Below are 18,802 nucleotides of genomic sequence, written 5' to 3' on the forward strand. Positions count from 1 at the left end.
AACCCTATAAAAGTCATACTGATTTAAAGTTTAAAGCAATTACTATAAGACATTTATTTGTTCTGCTACAAAAATTCTCATATCTTTTATAATATGCAAATTCTGTCTTAAATCTCTTCATTTTTTTTCAGCAGAGTGAAATTCTGAACAAATTAAACATAATGTCAAGTTTTCTAGTTTTTCTCTTTCCATTAAGTATAATTACTTTTTTCTTGATAAAATGTTTCCAAAATTCTTTAAAATGAGAATGGAATACACTAAGAATGTGCTACCAAAAAATTTTTCTTTAGTATGTAAATAAAAATATTCCAACCCTAACTACTTAGAGTGAGTGGCTTCACTTTGACATCATGTGTGTAAGGACATAGAGATTATCTCTAAATTATAACCAAAGGAAGTGAGAATGGATTTCAGGCTTGAGGACCAGCTATTAAGGGGATAATAGACTTTTGATGTCTGTCTTTTTACGGTAGCACAATAGTTAATTCTTGTGACTCCTGACCTTTTAGTGTCTCCTAACCAAGTATTGGCATTAATCTACTGCTTATCTGTCACCCACCACATTTGATAGTCCCAGTCTCTGTTTTCAATTATCAGTCATTAGAGAAGGCACTGAACAATTTCAGAAGAGAGTTCATGAAAACTTTGACCTATTTTTGTCAGATAACCACAAATATTCATTGTAGATAAACTATCATTTCATTGTATTTAAGATAAAAGAGGAAGTTCTTTGCTGTGTATCGATTTACTTTAACCTCCTTCACCTTCAGGTAGTTAAAATGTTTTTATTTTTGTTTTTTAATTTGTGGAGCAGAAGAATTCACAAGGTCATTCAGTGAAATCTGGGCAGATTAGTTGACCTCTAGCTGCCAGAGAATCTATAAAACCCACAGATATTTATATTAAAGAAAACATGAGAAATAAATATTTACCAAAAGGTGATTATCAGACAGTTGTGCTTTTACATTGACTTTTTATGGGCAAACAAACTTTCCACAAATATTTGTACACAGTATGATTAAACTCCAATATTTATATACTAAGTATATTGACTCATCATTAAGTAATCATTTTTACATAGAAAATGAATTAATCATGCATCGTCTGAGTATTCTAATTTTTAGTTTAACATTAATATTCAGTACCACAAATTGAATATTTGTTTTAAATTTCAACTAATAATTTCCTACATACAATGACTATAATGAAACAATAATAAAATATTTTCTATAATTCTGGATGCATCGTCTACAGGGATAAAAATAACTAAGTGACTTCAGACTTGTTTAAAGAGAAGTTGTATCAGAACTAGCAAGTTTAATTGGACTGATGGGCAATATATAAACATCAGAATATGTGCTTCTATGTTCTCTACCTTGTAGATAGAGAAATATCTAAACAAGGTTCAAATAAATACAATTATTTTCTATATATCCACTATTGTAGAAATCTAGCCTATTTTTTCTTAATTTCACTATAACTTTTTTTAAAAAAGCAACAATATTAATCTTCTTTATTAATAAACCTATATTATGACAGAAATTGACATTTTGATAACCAAAATGTCTGAGTTTTAGGGCAGGGTAGTAATTTTATATTAATTAAACTTTTATTGACTATTTACTATATAAAAGTCCTGTTTGTGGTATGTGCACAAATAGAAATATAAGAAACAAAATAAAAAGAATATATGGATGTTTCCCTGAGGTATCTTACTTATGGGGTAAATATAAAGTGACTTAATAATTATAATGTAAGTGAAAACTGATTGATATGGTAGCTACTGCTTTTAGAGAATTTGCTATATTTCAAGCGCTATGCTAATATTCTTTCTCACACATACTATTTACCCTTTACAACACACTATGGAGTAGGCCTTTTATAATCCAGCTTCATTTTAGAGATGCATAAATAAAGACAGGGATGAGTAGATTTTTTAATATCACACTCTTTAATAAGTTAGGAAACAGACTGAATTTAAGTTTTTCTCACTTCAAATCTGGTACTCTTAAGTATGGTATATGTCATCTCCATTATCAAAAGGAGACAAAGAAAAAGTGCTATTTGGTTCCCAGGAGAAATTAATTTGAATAGGAATTTTTAAAGTTATCTTTGTGTAGTTAGAGCTGGACATTTTAAATAGAGGTAGGATTTAGATCTCTTAAAGTGGGGAAACATTTTAGATAGAGGAAAGGGTGAGCAAAACTATTGTCAGAAAAGGGAGATGATTATTGAGAAAAATTAATTTATTCAACCGTCTTTCAAAACTCTTTCAGTGTTGACTGCTCACCTGTTCTAGGTGATATTAATTTAAAAAAGTTTCTGTCATTAATTACTAGAATATAGAATGTGTCGATAGAATGAGAATACTGGAAAATGTTGATCAAGTCTCAGGAAACTCTTACTATTTCTCATATTCTGCCACTGACCCCCTAGATTCCATAATGTGCAATGCCTATAAACAACTCTTTATTGTTCTCTATTTTGGTCATAAGCTTTCGCATCTCTTTCCATCTACATGAACTCTTTTCTCTACTTGGGATAATTCTTTAAGACCGAGATCAAAATTATCTCCTCTCAAAGCCTCCTGAATAATGTTTGTTTCTTTCTTTGTGATTCTGCTTTATATTACACATATCCTCCATAAGCCTCACCACAATTATGTCATAACTGTACTTCTCCATGTTTGTCTTCCTTATCCTGAGCTGATATTGCTTTGTTTTTCGTAGCTCCTTAACTATTTGGGTTTGGACCAAAGTAGTTAGCCAATAAATATTCTGAGATAGAATAGATATAGAAGTAGCAGACTAGCTATTTTTAGGATGATCTACATTAGTACATATGAAAGGTGTAAATGAGAAAAGCAGCCCCCTGACAGCCAGGAGATGGACTGAACCTGTCAGGCAGGCCTTTGAGTTTAGGAGCTGACCCAGCATTCACAGTTCTCTTGTGGAATATAAATAATTTCACAGAACGTGAACATTAGACAACTCTTAGTCTATAAGGGAGGAAGTAAAAGGTTGTTTGGAGAAACAAATTAAAAAATGAACATTGTTTGAATCTCAAAAAGGATCCTTTCCTGGATAATATTAGAGACTGTTATTTCTTTGTCAATTAATGACTTTGTTCTATTTCTCTTCTTCCCACTTTATGGAAAAATTTATTAAAATACCAATTGATAAAATTACCTCTACTTCCTGAGTGCACCCAGTTCTCTAGCAAATCCTTGCCTCTTTGAATCTTTGCTCACATTACTTTATATAACTCTAATGAATCCTTCCTAACATCCTTTTACTGAGGCTCCCTATGCCATCCATCACATGAAATATGTTGGAACAAAACAAGCCAGTAAACCTGACTATGTTCATCTATAGGTGTGTCCCCAGTGTTCTGTTGTCTAGGGTATTGACACAGGGTAAAAAGAATTGAACATACAGGAGAAAAGTGTATAAGAATGAGCCCAGGAAATTGGAAGCATGGCTCATGTGGAAACACTGGCCTTGGCATGAAAAAGAAAAAACTTTCGCCCTGAGACAGAAGTAGCAGTTATTACTAGTTAAAATTCTAGTGCACTGAACATTAAATTTAGAGTCATAAGACCTTGATACTATTCCTGGCTTTGTAATTAACTCACTTCGTGACATTGAGGAAGTTATAGTTTTTATCTGTATTGTGAAGGAGGCTCTACCTTCTTGCATCAAACAAGGGGGAAGAAACAAAAAATTGAAATATATTAATTTTATGAAATAAAAAATTTATTGTTATTATTGATTAACTTATTAAATATATCAACTTTTATACCAATTTTTGATATATTTAGCTGTTATCATTGTAGTTTTCTAAATAACCACTGAGGGCTGAGTGCTGGGCCCATCCAATCTAAGGAGGGCAGGTAAACCATGAGACACCTGCATCCCAATTCCAAAACCGTTTTTATAAAAGACTACATTTTTTGTGTCCCTAAATTGCTTATATTTTTAAAAGCAAAATAATAAAAAAATGGATCATTAATTAAATTTTATAAATTTCAAAATTAGATTCATTGTATTTTAAATCAATTCAGGAAATAAATTTGTTTAGCTATCCTATTACAATATTTAAGTAATTTAACCATCTCACCTTTCTTTTGAGATTTTCCTTCTTTATAAAACTGTATTCAGGAAGCATTTATAAGTAAGAGTATTTTAACTATAGAACATTTGAAAGTTAGTTGAAATTATTCTTTGAAACAAAACATTCAAGGGGATAATTTTCTCTCCTCCAGGTCACATGTTGCTGTGGTGTTAAGAGGCTCTTAGGGTTTCTGGAATCTGGAGTTTACCACACCCTCTGGAATGGTTATCCATTCAAAGAAATATGTAATGTGCATTCACTGACCAATGAATAGCCCTTTATAGGACCAAGTGTATGTTTCTCAATGGACTAGTAGGTGAAGGATGTCTTGTGAAGTGACACATTTTGGTAGTCATACGATATCTTTGCTTTTTTTTCTTTTACTTTAAAATGCAACAGAGATAAGTAATAATTCTATGAGTAATCTCTTAATGATTTTTTGCACTCAGCAGCAAATAGTGATGTGTATTCTTTCAACAGCTGGCTAAGCTCCTGGGAGAATGCTATCTTTGCTTTGCAGCTACTGATTCTATTTGTGTCTTCCAAGTTCCAGCCCTTGAGTGGAAGATTAAGACTGATTGCCCATGAATGCATGTCCTTAAAAATGCAGATAAATCATTAAATAGATAAAATTACAATCTTCTGTTAATTACTCTACTCTTGATTTTGTGGACATGAAAATATTTAGTCATGACATTTTTATCCAATTTCTATAAATGATAAAGTCATTCAGAGAGGTGTTTGTTTGGAGAAAAGAGAGACTGCAATCAGTCATTAACTTCTGTTAAGTTACATCTCAACAATAAAAGATTTCAGTGTATGTTTTTAACCACAAGAAGCTTAATCTTTGCAGAACTTTGGCAATTAGAGCACTTAGAATGCAGTTGATGCTTATATAAAAGCAATCCTGTTTCTTTTCACTATCAGCCCATTAATCACGGAATGTGAATCTTTTGATTCATTTTTTTTTTAATCTCGTATGCTTTGATGTTGCCACTTTTAAAAACCGAAATGTAAAAATAAATTAATTATCTGCTTCTGTTAGTGTAGGTAAGCTTTCAGTTGTTCTAGGCAGTGCACAGAGATGGAAAAGTTTGGAATGCATGAAGACCTGCTTCCTAGAAGCAAAAGGAAATATATTCACAGTCATCATGGTCATGTTTTGAGTGGTGAGCTGTATAAATATTGCTGAATTTTTGATGGTTTATTTTCCTTGAGGTCGGGTGTACGTATATGCAGTAAAATAATTCTTTTTAATTTTTGTAGAAAGCACTGTTGACAACCATCAGCTCAAATGAATAAGCAACCCAAAATTGATGGATTTATTTCATTTTAATGGTGTTATTCATTGGCTTACACTTAATAATCTTCAAGACAAACGTGTATTATAAATGGCAGTGGGAGAAGAGCATATGGCCTTAAGTGTAACGTATGTATGACTGTTTGGCAAAATATAGCCTGTTGATCTTGTTAGATATATAAGGAGATATGAAAATAGCAGTCTAGGCAAGTCGTTGTGGTCTTTTTAAATACAATTTTTATAGGTAAATTGATTGATACAGGATGTGTGTTGTAAATATAGTTATATTTATTCTTAAACTCTCTTTTCCACTTCACATGAGGGAAATGGTGTCTATAATATGGTATAAAAAAGTGACTCCACTAGAGAAAAGTGTTAACCTCCTAATCTTAGTATATTTTAACACTTTTGTCATTCTATCTTCTTGACAAGTGTGGGTCTGCTTGAATGAGCTAACCCTCTTGTTTTGTTTTGTTTTTATTTGTTTTGTTCAGTAATTAAGACAGTCTTTTTTACCACCAAATAGGAATGTAATTATAGTTTTCATGGAGTCTTGCATATTTTAATCAGATAATTTTACTAGAAACGATAATAAAGATTTTTGAGGAAACTCATGGTATGTAGTAGATGTGACATGTAAATTAAGGAGTGAATTAAAAGGACCAAATATTCAATACAATATGAATTTAAAAAAAACCAAGAACAGTATACTTAAATTTTTTTCCTTCTCATTTACTTGTTTGTCTTTTAAGTTTCTCAAGCCATTTACAATTGCAATAGGTTATAGCACACATATATATTAATATGGAGAAACATAATACTTAATACTGACCAAAATTATCACAGTATAAACAAGGCATGAGTATCTCCTATAAAAAGCTTATGTTTAGGGTATATATAATGTGTGTGTATATTCTTTTTCATCTGTTTTTGGAGTGTTGTTTTTGGTAGTGGGTCTGGTGGAAAAAAGGTGGGAGTATGAAGGGATCCAGCTGGCAAGTTACAATTATTTTAAAATGTGATTGTAGTCAAAGGATAACCTTGCATACAAGTATAGATATTATATAATAATTCAAATTATGAATATGATCAATTATTCATTTATAAATTTTTTCTTAGATACGAAATGGAATCAGTATTAAATAAGTGAATGTAATACAATGTTTGCTAAAATGAAGATTGAAAGGAGTGAATTCTAAAAGAATGAACAGAGTCCAGAAAATATAGTAACCTCTACAGAGTAGGGGCATCATAGAGGAGAATAAAAGTGTTGAAAGACAATCAACTTTCTTGAGTGATAATTAGGTAAAACAAACAAATAAACAAAAAGATAAAACTGAATCTAAGAAAAACAAACACACTGTTGTGATGTCGAAGCCTTCAGAATTGAAATCTTGACCCTGGAATGAAATCTGTTCTCTCCCAATTTTACACTGTGGTTTCTTGGGTAAGTTATAAAAACTTATGCACATAAGGAGGATTATGTGGATCGAACAAAATATTGCCAAATAAATGAGTGTTAAATAAATGATCATGTCTTAAGTCAATGGGGAATGCAGCAAGATGATGCTGAGTAAAAAGACAGAACCTGATTTTGATCTATTCATAGTTTTTCATTTACTAGTATTTATTGTAAGACATCTTTGGATTAGGCATTGTATGGTGTGAGATGCTAATTACATATTGTCGACCAACCCAGTTCTCCAGGCTATTTGTCACTTTTTTTGAGTACTGCTGAGAAACTTTGTATGAATATACTAACAATAAACTAGTCTCTAAGTACAGAACAGTAGGATGTCATTATATAGGTGATATGGACAATGAACAAAGATTTATAATAAACTTTAGAAGACAGATATCTGTTATCGCCTAGCTGTCATCACCCAATTTCTCATTCTTAACTGAGGGATATTAATATTTAATTCTCTCTAGCATTACTCTTGGAGGTAACTGAGATTACCTTGTGAATATTTGTGAGCATCATTAGGATGCTATATAAATACAAGTTTTATTCCATTATTCCAACATGTCCCATGGAATTTACTAGTAAAATTATAATTCAAAGCAGGAGGATATAGAATTTTAAATCACTGGATAAATGTGCACTGCAACTTTACTCTGTGTGGTATATTTAATATAAATTTTTATTGAAGTCTTTGAAAATGTGCCTCCTTAAGGGGATAGGTTAAATAGCCTGGATTAGAAAACTGAAATTTTATAATAACAGCTGAAATTCTAGCTTTCCACTTTATTACACTAACATCTCACAGGGGATTCTGGAACTTTAGATTACTTTACATAATATGAATTCAAAACTCATCTGCATTATCCAGGTGCATGCTTTAGATTGGATCCTAACAAACTCACAACTCAGCTCTTATTTCTAGGACTAAAGATTTTTTGGTCTAAATTTCAAATATAAAATTGAATGTTAATGAGAAATTAAATAATGATTGTTATCACTTAGAATTTTGAATATTAACTTTCAGAATAGTTAACATAAACTTCTGAATGGACGGTTGGTGTATATATCATAAAGTAGGGAACTCCTCCAGCAGAGTCTGGGACATCGCCACCGAGTCAAACACAGGAACATTTTTGTAGCAAAGCAATAAATATTCATATAAAGTGGAATAAATAGAGACTTTGAATGACTTCAAATCAGTTAATTTCCAGTTTTTTTGTCAAATGTACTTGAAGCCAAACTTTTAGTTTTTAGAGCATTTTGGATTTTGAACTTGTGAATGTGAGATTTTAGACCTTTATTAAAGTATAAATACTTCATAAATTAGGACAAAGTAATACCCTATAATCAGAAGCAGCATATGTGGTATTTAAGAACCATAGCTTGGTGGCATCAAACATTTGTACTCAAACTTTTTGGCTAGGTATTTATTCTCTATGCCTTCTCCCTTTCTTCATCTTAAAAATGAGGATAATAATAGAATCAACCTCATAGTTTGTTATGAATATACTAATATTAATAAAATGCTTAGAACAGTGCTTGGCATATAATAAGTGCTATTTAAAGCTGTTTCATAATGTTTCATATGAAACATGACTGTTTCATAATGTTATCTACTTAAATTGAGATCAGAAAGGAACAAGTTTACATAGAATTAAATTTAGTTCTCTGTAAACGAAAGTTGCAGCTAGTTTTAATATTTATAAATGCACTTTCAGTTATGAGATACCAAATTTCTGGGTATTTTCTACCCTTATACTTTCCCTCTCAAATGGTTCAGTCAAGAAAATGTACAAATGGAGGGGAAGAAGACACATTCATAGCAGCCTGTGTAGCTACTAGCAGAAGTTTACACAGAAAATTATGGACCAAAATAGAATTCTAGAAATGAGGTTATCTTCCTTATTCAGGGAAAAGTTGATTAATAACCTCCCTGAAAATGGACTTTTCTTAGAACCAAGATAATAATATTTAAAAAACCAAAACTTCATGGATCATGTGAGATGGTGTTAGTTTATTCAGATAGCCCAAGAGCATCATCCTTGCAAAACTCCACAGGATAAAAATGGCTCCAGATACAGCTTAATTTTTTCTCTTTGCTGGCTTAGATATCTGAGGTGGAGGTGGGGATGAGCTTTTTGCTCTCTAAACCACCTCTTACTTCTCTAGGGAAAGTACACCAGAAATTATTTTGGATGATAAAGACAAAGAATTGTGGGTTCCTGTGTCACGAGTTTCCTCTCAGAGGTGGAACCCATCTGGCACTGGGATACAGAGGACTAAAGGCCTTAGCTCCCAGTCACTCCTGGATGGTCATGACCCTCTTTGCTCCCCCTTAATCTTAACTTTTTCTCTAGTTTAGGATCCCAAGTTTTATATATTTATAGCAGTGTTGACATAATTTCAATTAATCACCAAACAATATTTTTGTATCAATTTAATTTCTGAAACTGGTAAATTTATTTATATAACATACATTTTTAAAATCTTCTTAAACAAAATTTTAGCAATGAAACATCATTGGAAACATTTAAGAATTATCATAGGCTATAATTGTAAGACATCTTGCATACAGTGTTTTGCAGTAGATTTTTTTCAATCCTAAATTATTCCGGATAACAAATTTTGAGAAAACTATTAGTACTAAGAAATTTAACTCCATCAAATGATATTGCATTACTAAAAATGAGCCCTTTAGATAGGTGGTTCTTTAAGAAAGTTTTTTGTACCAGTAGATACAGACTATATCAAATAATAAACTATCTAACAAAGCCAAATTAATAATAAGCTGGACACATACTTATTTCAATTCTTCGACATTTCTTAATATTCCTGAAGAAGAGTTCTCTGACTTTATTTGATAAGAAGGTTGCTGAAGGGGGAAAATATGTTCCCCTTTCAATTCTGAGTAAGAACAAAGATCTTTATTCTTTATGCTGTATCACACATTTAGATTGTACTAAACAATCTATAAAAATTAATAAAAGTTCACTTAAAAAAAACATTTCATTTGCTGAAAAGAAAAGAGAAACTCTTCTGGGGAAGACATTTTAGAAATAGTCTTTATTCTGAAAATGAATTTATTTACTTGACATCTAAAAATGTCATAAAGACTATCTTTATGTGCCTGCAATTTCTGTTTTCCTTCCTATTTTTTTCCCTTGGCTGTGCTAAATTTCAGCATCAATTTCATCTGAAACTCTGGAGATTTTATAACATATTCCTAATTCCTGTATGAACCCTCTGTGTTCTGGTACTTGATACATACCAGCAATCGCTTTACAACCTTCACTTAAAAAAAAAAAAATTTGGATAGCCTTTCCATTTAGGATCCAGGAATTTGTATAAAACCACAAAGGTTATATTGCTTTTGAATTAAAAGCTGTTGGTTTGTGGAATTTCTTTCAATTGGAAATGCGTATAAGTCTGTGGTTTTAGTGTTTTCCTAGTTTTATAATATTCTGCTTGTTTTAATTTTCAAAGCTGTAGAATTTACCATTAATTTCCAAATTTTATAAAAGACTTTTATCTCTCATTTCTTTCTTACTTTCTTTCTTTCTTCTTTCTTTTTCTTTTTCTTTTTTTTTTTTTTTCAGTTGAAAGAGACAAGGATTTTTCTCACCAGCGAAGACATTATAAAGAATTCCGGTTTGATCTTACTCAAATTCCTCATGGAGAAGCAGTGACAGCAGCTGAATTCCGGATATACAAGGACCGGAGCAACAATAGATTTGAAAATGAAACAATTAAGATTAGCATATATCAGATCATCAAGGAATACGCAAATAGGTATGAACTTTAAATCTAACATTCTAGCAAATAAATGTTAATTGTAATGAATCCATTGATAACACATATTATTTGTCAATTCATGTTTTCTTTGGATGTAATGACAGTCAAGACCAGGTGCAGACATTTTTAAGACTAACTGGAAAAGTGCCTTCTATATGTGCTTTTCAGGCCTCTTGTCTCGTTTTGTAAGTGAGAAAGCTTCCATTTTATTCTATACACATGGAATTTGTAATTAAGGTGATTTAAATCACTTGGTGTTTTGTTAGAGAAGCACAGCTTGATTTTTTACCAGCATGAGTGTAAACTGTATGTGTTGTTATGTGTATTTTGGCGTAAGACATTGCATTTGCGACAGGGTCTAGCAGTTAATCTGTATGTAATCTGAAATGCTTAATTCAGAATAGTACAAAGATGGACAGAGAACTTGAAAAATTAAATATATAAATACCTCGGTCGATAATTACTGCAAATGAACCATCAAATAAAAAAGTAAAAAAGGGAGTTTAGCAGTGTTTTCTGACTTTTCACCCAATGAAAAAATCTTTTGGGTAACTAATACCTTTTACAGGTGATTTGTGACTCATTAAACAGCTCTTAACTTACATTTTTAAAAAAAACTCATTGAAATGTTATATTGAGGTGAAATTCATTTCCAGTAGCTTCCATTTATTAGATAGAGATCTTCTGTTTCATGACATACTACGTTGTTTTTTGATGAGACAATATTTAAAGACAGCTATCACATCCCCTCTAGGGCCTCTTTCTCTTCTTGTTGAATATTTCTTGTTCCTGACATTTAGATTTTTCTTGGTCATCTACAGTGGCAGACTTTTCCAATAGATGTTCCATGGAACACTAGCCCCTCACAATACTCAGTGAGAAAAAAGTAAATAAAAAGTCTGAGGTCAGATGCGTTTGAGAAGTCTACCTGTTGGACCATCCTCTAGGATATTCACAATGTACATCGTAATTAATATTAAAGTCTTAGAAAGGCTTTATAATAAAGAAACCTAGTTTTCCTCAAAATTATTTAACTGTAAATCTTTTTCTGGGGGGTCTATAGTACTTAATGTCCATGAACACTGTTTCAGAGGGACATACTTCAATAAATACTGATTTATATATGTTTAAGAGTAGTAATCCTAAAGCAGAAAAATGCTGTGTTACTTTCTCAGCTCTAATCTTTAGTAGCATTTGTCTGTGGGTGAAGTTTTTGTTTGTTTGTTTATTTGGTTTTTGTTGTTGATTTGTTTTTTAAATCTCAATCCAGTAGTTCCATTTCTAAAATGGAGGTACTAGTTTGTTTTTTTTCAGAGACAGGGCCTGGCATATTACAGTACATTGTTTTTAATACTAAATAACAGTGGCATTTTCAAGCTTAAGTGACCAGAATTGAAAATAATACTCCAAATATTTTCCTATATCTGTTTTCATACTTGGACTATGGGCTCTCTAAAAAAGAGACAGTGTCTTAAGTAATTTTACTTATATTTTTATCCCTAGCATTATGAATTCATTTGGTATTATATAAAGTTTTGAAATCATCAAATGGGGTACTACTTCCATTAACATATTCTGAAATGCTTGAATTATCTTTATTTTTGTTCATTCACATTATATTTTTATGCATGTAAAATTTATATTTGGTTATATAACACACCAAGTTGTTTTTCTTTGTTGTTGTTGTGCTTTTTTTTTTTTTTTTTTTTTTTTTTAAAAAAACTTTAATAACGCTAGTGTTCACCTCTATCCTCTGGAATATATTTATTGATTTTTTGACTCTGTACATAGACTTTTATAGTCATCGCAATTAAAGGTCCTTTTATTTAGGTCCATTGTTCTATCTTCTCAGGATATTTTTGAATATCATTTATCTAACTAGCTATCCCTTTGAGCTTTTTTTCAGTTCTATTTTCTAAGTATGTGAACTGTATAATTTAAGACATAATAACAATGTTGAAGATAAAGGACTAATAGAAGAGTCTACTCATAATAATTTGTAGATTTCTTTCTGGATAAGTCCATGCTGGTTTTTTATTAATAATATGTTTTGGATTATTTGTGGTTATTGATGCTTAACTTATCTGACTTTATAGTTTAGGAAAGTTTTATTTTTTAAAAAAAAAGATGGGACATCTATCTTGAAAATTTGAAATTTCTCTATACCAATTTAAAAATATTACTCTCGATATTTCTGCAAGTACATCAAATGCTCTTTTAGTATTCTTGTGTATAATCTGACTAAGTCTTTATGTATTTTAACACATTTAAGTGTACTCTAAGATCTAGATATTTTCCCTAAATTATTGAAAAATGATTTCTAAAATGTGAAATATCTTTGACTGATAGTCTCTTGCTTTGCCATTCCAAACTCTATGGTGGCATAGATTAGATATTATTTTGAATGGAATATTATTTTGAAAAATTTAGTAAATTCAATTCAGTATTAATTCAGATCAACCAAATCTACATTTTAAAACTTTCATTATTAAGTACTGTGGCTGAGTTATTTTTATCCTTTAGGGTTAAGCTATGCCTGTTGTCTTGTGTGGTGTGTGTTTTTGCTAATGTGTATGGGCTTTTTTCCCCAATTATCTTTTTCAATCTCAGAAAAAGATAAACTCATACACGCAAACCCTACATTTTGATTTTACATACTGTTGATCAGGCAAGAGAATCTCTGGCAAAATGCCTTCCTAGTCTTTGAAGTAGGCATTCATTCATTGCTAGAGATTCACTGATCTTCAGTATAATAACATGCTATCCTGTAACTTATCATTGTCTCTAAATCTAGGATTCACTTTTCATACTCCATTTTATCTTCCAAAGAAAAATATTTAAGGGACAGAAAATATAGAAACAACACATATGCCTCTTAGAATATTTCAGGTTTCTACATAGTGTTCCAATGTCACCATAGAACATAGTAATGTATAGCTATGACAGCATGAACTTTGGAATTCCCACATGGGGAAATTTGAGTGCATCTTGGAGTTTCAGTTTATAAATCTGAAAAGAATAAAAGCAAAAACAAGTATTTCAAAACAATAAACCATGTTTCTGATTATTTGGGTGCGACTAGTACTTATCACAGTACAAAGATCATAGTTCATACTCAATAAACATATCAGTCAATATATATTCATATAGCTTAATAGGAACATCTATTTCACTAGGGTTTAGAGGATTATATCCATAGGGTAACCATAAGTAGGTGGTTATTAAAATATCAGTAGCTGTCATGTAATGACATCTACTTTTATGTAAATATGAAATAAGCAAAATGATGCTATATGCTTTTACTTAATAAAAAAAATTACCTGATCCTTGAATCATATAAAAGGAATCGGTATATTTTTTAGTATAGTAATGAGATGACCACAATCCAACTTAACAGCAATATCAATGGAGCTCTCTGTGAACTAGTTCCTGAAAACACAAGTTTTTGATAGTCAAACACCTCTTTAAAATACAGTTGAAGAGGTGCAGGATTTGAGACTGCTTATTTATGATTTTTTATAGTAATCCAAAAATATAGAAAGATTAGACAAAGATTAATGTATAAATATCACAATATTTCTGCTTATAATCACATACATTGAGAATAATTAAAGTTTAAACAGAAGAGAAAAAGTTACACTCTATTTTCTGGAAAATGGAAATTCTATTTTAATATTGTAAGTAGAAATTGTGTTTTAAAAATATTTAGTAACCTTAGAAAGTGCTCAGATTATAATGTTAATTGACCATAAACAGGAAAACTAATTACACACATTATTATATTAATTTTAAATAAATTCATGTGAAAAACAGATTGAAAGGAAGCATCACGTGCTCATTGTAGGCTTGTAGGTAATTTTAAATTTTAATTCTTTTCCCTTTCTGTATTTTATAAATTTTTATAATGAACATTATTTTTATAATCAGAAACGAGCACACTTACAGTTGAAAGAGAGAAAAGATAACAAAACAACTTTACGTTACACATTTTTTTACAAAATAGCATTCCCACTTCTCCAAGTAGAGAGGAACAAAAATCAAAACAAAACAAAAACTAAAAAAACCCCAGTATTTAAAAATAAATTACTCTTGTTTTTTTTTAAGCTATGGAAAGCATTTTGTTTTCCCACAGAAAATGCAGATAATTTTTTCGTCTTTCCTTTATTCTATGGAAAAATTTCCAGCCAATTGGAAAACTTGACTTTAATTCTCTGAAAGTGAAGAGAAGTAGATTAAAAATGTTTCATTTACATATCATGTAATCACAGTTAAAACTGAAATAATTTTAATTTGAAAAAGTAATTTAAAAATCTATTATCATTATTTTTTTTTTTTAGTATCGATTATCTATGGTTTCATATATTTCTTAAATTAATAATTAAAATGGAGGAAGGAGAAGAAACTAGTGCTTTGAATTAAACTCAGAAACAATTGAAATGTCAGTGCAGATTGTATTCTTTAATGCAGCGCATTTGACAATGCATACATATGTGTGTATGTTTTTTTAATCCTTGCAGTAATTTAGGCTGATGTTTTTAGATATATTTTATATTGAAGACATTGATCTATTAACCATGTAGTCTATGAATTCTTTGATAGTGTTACGTAATCAAATAAGAAAAAGACGCATTATGTCATCTCTTTTCACACTTATTTATCTTAATGAGGCTTAAAACCCTTAAAATTATATATTTTATTCCTACCATCTCCCACTTCCCTCATTTAATCCCTACCCATATTTAAATGTGTGCAATTTAAAGGAGCGTTCTGATATTTATCCAAATCTTTATTTTTCTTGGTCAAAAGTTAACACACTTTGCATCATTTCACTTATTTAATCTTTTCATAAAGGCTGACAGCCCCAAATTCTATATAGAAGGCATTGCTCTTCAGTCACACCTCATATATCTGGTGTTATTGGGAAATGAGGTTTCCACATGATTGAATTTTCCAGATAATTCACTGAGTTCGGCATGCTTTTGCTAAGCGCCTACCATGTGGCAAGCACAGGGGACAGAAGGCCTAGTAAATAAGATCTCAAAAGCTCATAGCCTGAGGGCTGGGGGCTGCGGTGGGCCTGCCGCACACAGACTTTAATAACTATAATACAATGTGCTAAGTACTATGATGTAAGTATGCACTAAGTGTTGTGGAAACACAAATGAAGGGAAAATTAATTCTTTATGGGGGAGGGTGAGGGATCTTATGGGAAACCATACAGAGGGGTTCACCGTTGAGTTGGGTCTTTCGAGATGAGTAAGAACTTTCTATAGCAAGAGAGAGAGAGAGAGAATATTCCTCAGCATTAAAATGTTTAAATGTATAAAAAAATTAAACAATGCAAATAAAATTATCAATGCCAGTAATACTACTACTAAGAATAGCAGCCAGGACTTATCCATTTAACGGGCACTCACCATGTGTCTGGCACTGTGCTAAGTGCTTTACTTGAATTAATTTTTTCACAAATATATGTATTTATATATTCCCCAAAGAAATTCTGCTATGTGTAATTCAACTTTTTCCTAACGTTCTGCTATGAATATAAATTTCTGTACTCCATTGTAAAAACATTTTAAGCTAGCCTGCTTGATGTCATTAGCCACCTTCACTACTTGGATATATTTAGTTAAGCTGTCATCATTCCAGTTCACAGTCAGCTTCGTATTTACATCATCTCCCCGCTCCTGCTTCTCTAAGTTTTGTGATTCTTCTGTGGACATACTTCAGAATGGACATAGACAATTTCTACTCAGGAAAATTTCATGGGCTCTTGAGAGTAGTGTAGTGGAGCAGGACACTCGAATGGTCGATGATGTTTTCTCCAAGTATACAGAACAGTACACAAGCGCAGCTTGCATTTCCTCAGTGTGCTGAGATCATGCTCTACTTCAGTGGTTGTCAACTGGGGCGATTTGACCCCCAGGAGATATTAGCAACGTCCTGAGACATATTAAGTTGTCTGTCACAATTGGTGAGGGGCAGGAGATAGACTGTTATTGGCATCTAGTCGATAGAAATGCTGAGTAGTGGAGGGTGCTACTAAACCTTCTGCAATGAACAGGATAGTGCCTTCACCCAATAACAAATAATCTGATCTAAAATGTCCATTGTGCTTAGGTTGACAAATCCTGCTTGATTTGAGGATTTAAGTTATGAACTTAAAAATGTGAATAATATGTTATACAGTCAGTTTTCTTTGAGTATTTCATATTTTGGGTCATAAGAGTCACAGCATGGAAGAGCTGTTAGAAACTTGAATAGGCTACAGTGCTCACTTGTTACTTGTTATGGGATATTAAAAGTAGTTGGACTATCTGTAATAGTCTCACTTCTTTGTTTCTTATTGAATGTCTGTGTGTGTATGTGTGTGTATGTCCAGTAGCACATGTTTAGTTTTTTCTGCAGGGTAACAATATGGGATGATGTAATGCCAGGAAACCTGTTAAACATTAACAATATCTTGGAAATTTAAAAAAAAATCTGCAGAGAAAAGTGATTGAATTTTCATAGTGGGAATTCAACTCGCTTTTTCATTTTTGCTATGCTTTGTCATTCGATTCTTTCTAATATTAACATTTTACCTATTTGCATCTGTACCTTTTATATGTTAACACAGTATTAACTCAGATGGTCTGAAAATTGATGCTCTGTGAGAATTTTATTATTTCACATTTGTTTTGAGAGAAAAAACAATTACCATTTGAAAATATCAATCAGCTAACAAAGTCAGATTCTAACACTTAAGAGCTAAACCTGCTCATGAGAAAAACTTTTAATGTTATACACACCAGAGAATATTATTTATTAATTTGTGGTCATTTGTTAATATGTTCTGTGCTAGAGCTATAATTGGGTTCCTTAAATGGCCTGGTAGTGTTTATGTTGAATGCCAGAGAGAATAGTATGCTTTCTCCTTGGGTGGCTATTATTACATTTTTACTAGAGTTAATAAACTATTCAAAGATAAAAAGAGATGGAAGAAGGTGAAAGAATTATAATAGTATACGTTTTGGGAATAATGGAGAGTCACTGTGTAAGGCTCATTCCTAATGAAGGGAGTGATATTGCAACTTTTTCTCTAAAATTTATTCCTGTATCTTCCACACAGTTTCTCAAAGTTTTTTTATTTTTGGTGAGGCTCACTTGTTCTCTCTCTCTCTTTCTCCCTCTCTCCCCCCCATATAACCCATATAATATATATTGTATATTATAAATACATATATATTATATATGTATATAATATGTATTATATATATGCATACACACATATGCATGTATACATATAATTGAAACTATATCAATCTAAATACTATCATTATCTTTTATCGTTTATTATATAAATAATTTAATTCCTTTTGATGTTTTAAACTTAATGATTTTCCTGTAATTGAATTTAGAGATAAAGTTTTATTATGAATCATATGTATCAATAAATGTTACTAAAGTTAAAGAAAATGAAGTCCTGTATTCAAAACTTATAAATATAGGTTATTAAAGACCTTTAGCCATAATAATTGCATAAATTACTTCTGACTTTAATTATGCCATCAAGTATACTGCATACAATTTATATACACACTTATATACCATAATATGTTTTGGTGAGAAAATTGCAATAATAGTAATTTGCATAGCATTTTTATTTGTGTATCCTCTTATTCCTGCAATAGATTGATGAGGTAGATATTATTTTAATCTTCATTTAAAGAAGAAACAAGCTCAGAAAATTGACTCAAAGAACACAAGTTGAAATTAAATGGCTACCAACTCCAGAGATAACTATAAAGGTATACTTCTATAGAGACTTTTTAAGGATCTGTGAATCTTATGTCTTCTGCTCAAGCAATAAGATACCAATGACAATATTTAGAAACAAGCAAGAGAATTTACTTGCCACATGTCTGTGAGGTAGTATCCTTGATAAAATAGATTTCAGAAAAAGACGAATGAGGGTTTCTTATGAGGACTCATCCAATGCGTGTTAGTTTATCCAATTCCCCTTTCTAAATAGTGATTTCATTTATAAAGAAGTTTTATATGTTAACTCTGAGGACAGTGTTAAAGAGAGGTGACTAAGCATATGCTTATTTTGGCAGATTTACAGTGTTATCTGTGCACATTTCTTCTGT

General features: G+C 31.2%; 1 protein-coding gene across 3 annotated transcripts in view; it reads left to right on the top strand.

Moving 5' to 3' along the window:
* Positions 1-18,802, top strand: part of BMP5 (bone morphogenetic protein 5) — a 112,517-nt gene that overhangs the window by 45,216 nt on the left and 48,499 nt on the right. For all 3 annotated transcript variants that reach the window (XM_006926422.2, XM_006926423.2, XM_025042796.1), the window contains exon 2: positions 10,475-10,667. In XM_006926422.2, the coding sequence (XP_006926484.1) occupies positions 10,475-10,667 (193 nt within the window). The remainder of the gene's footprint in view (positions 1-10,474; positions 10,668-18,802) is intronic.

The sequence above is a fragment of the Pteropus alecto genome, unplaced genomic scaffold (assembly GCF_000325575.1).
Source record: "Pteropus alecto unplaced genomic scaffold, ASM32557v1 scaffold7, whole genome shotgun sequence".
Classification (NCBI taxonomy): domain Eukaryota; kingdom Metazoa; phylum Chordata; class Mammalia; order Chiroptera; family Pteropodidae; genus Pteropus; species Pteropus alecto.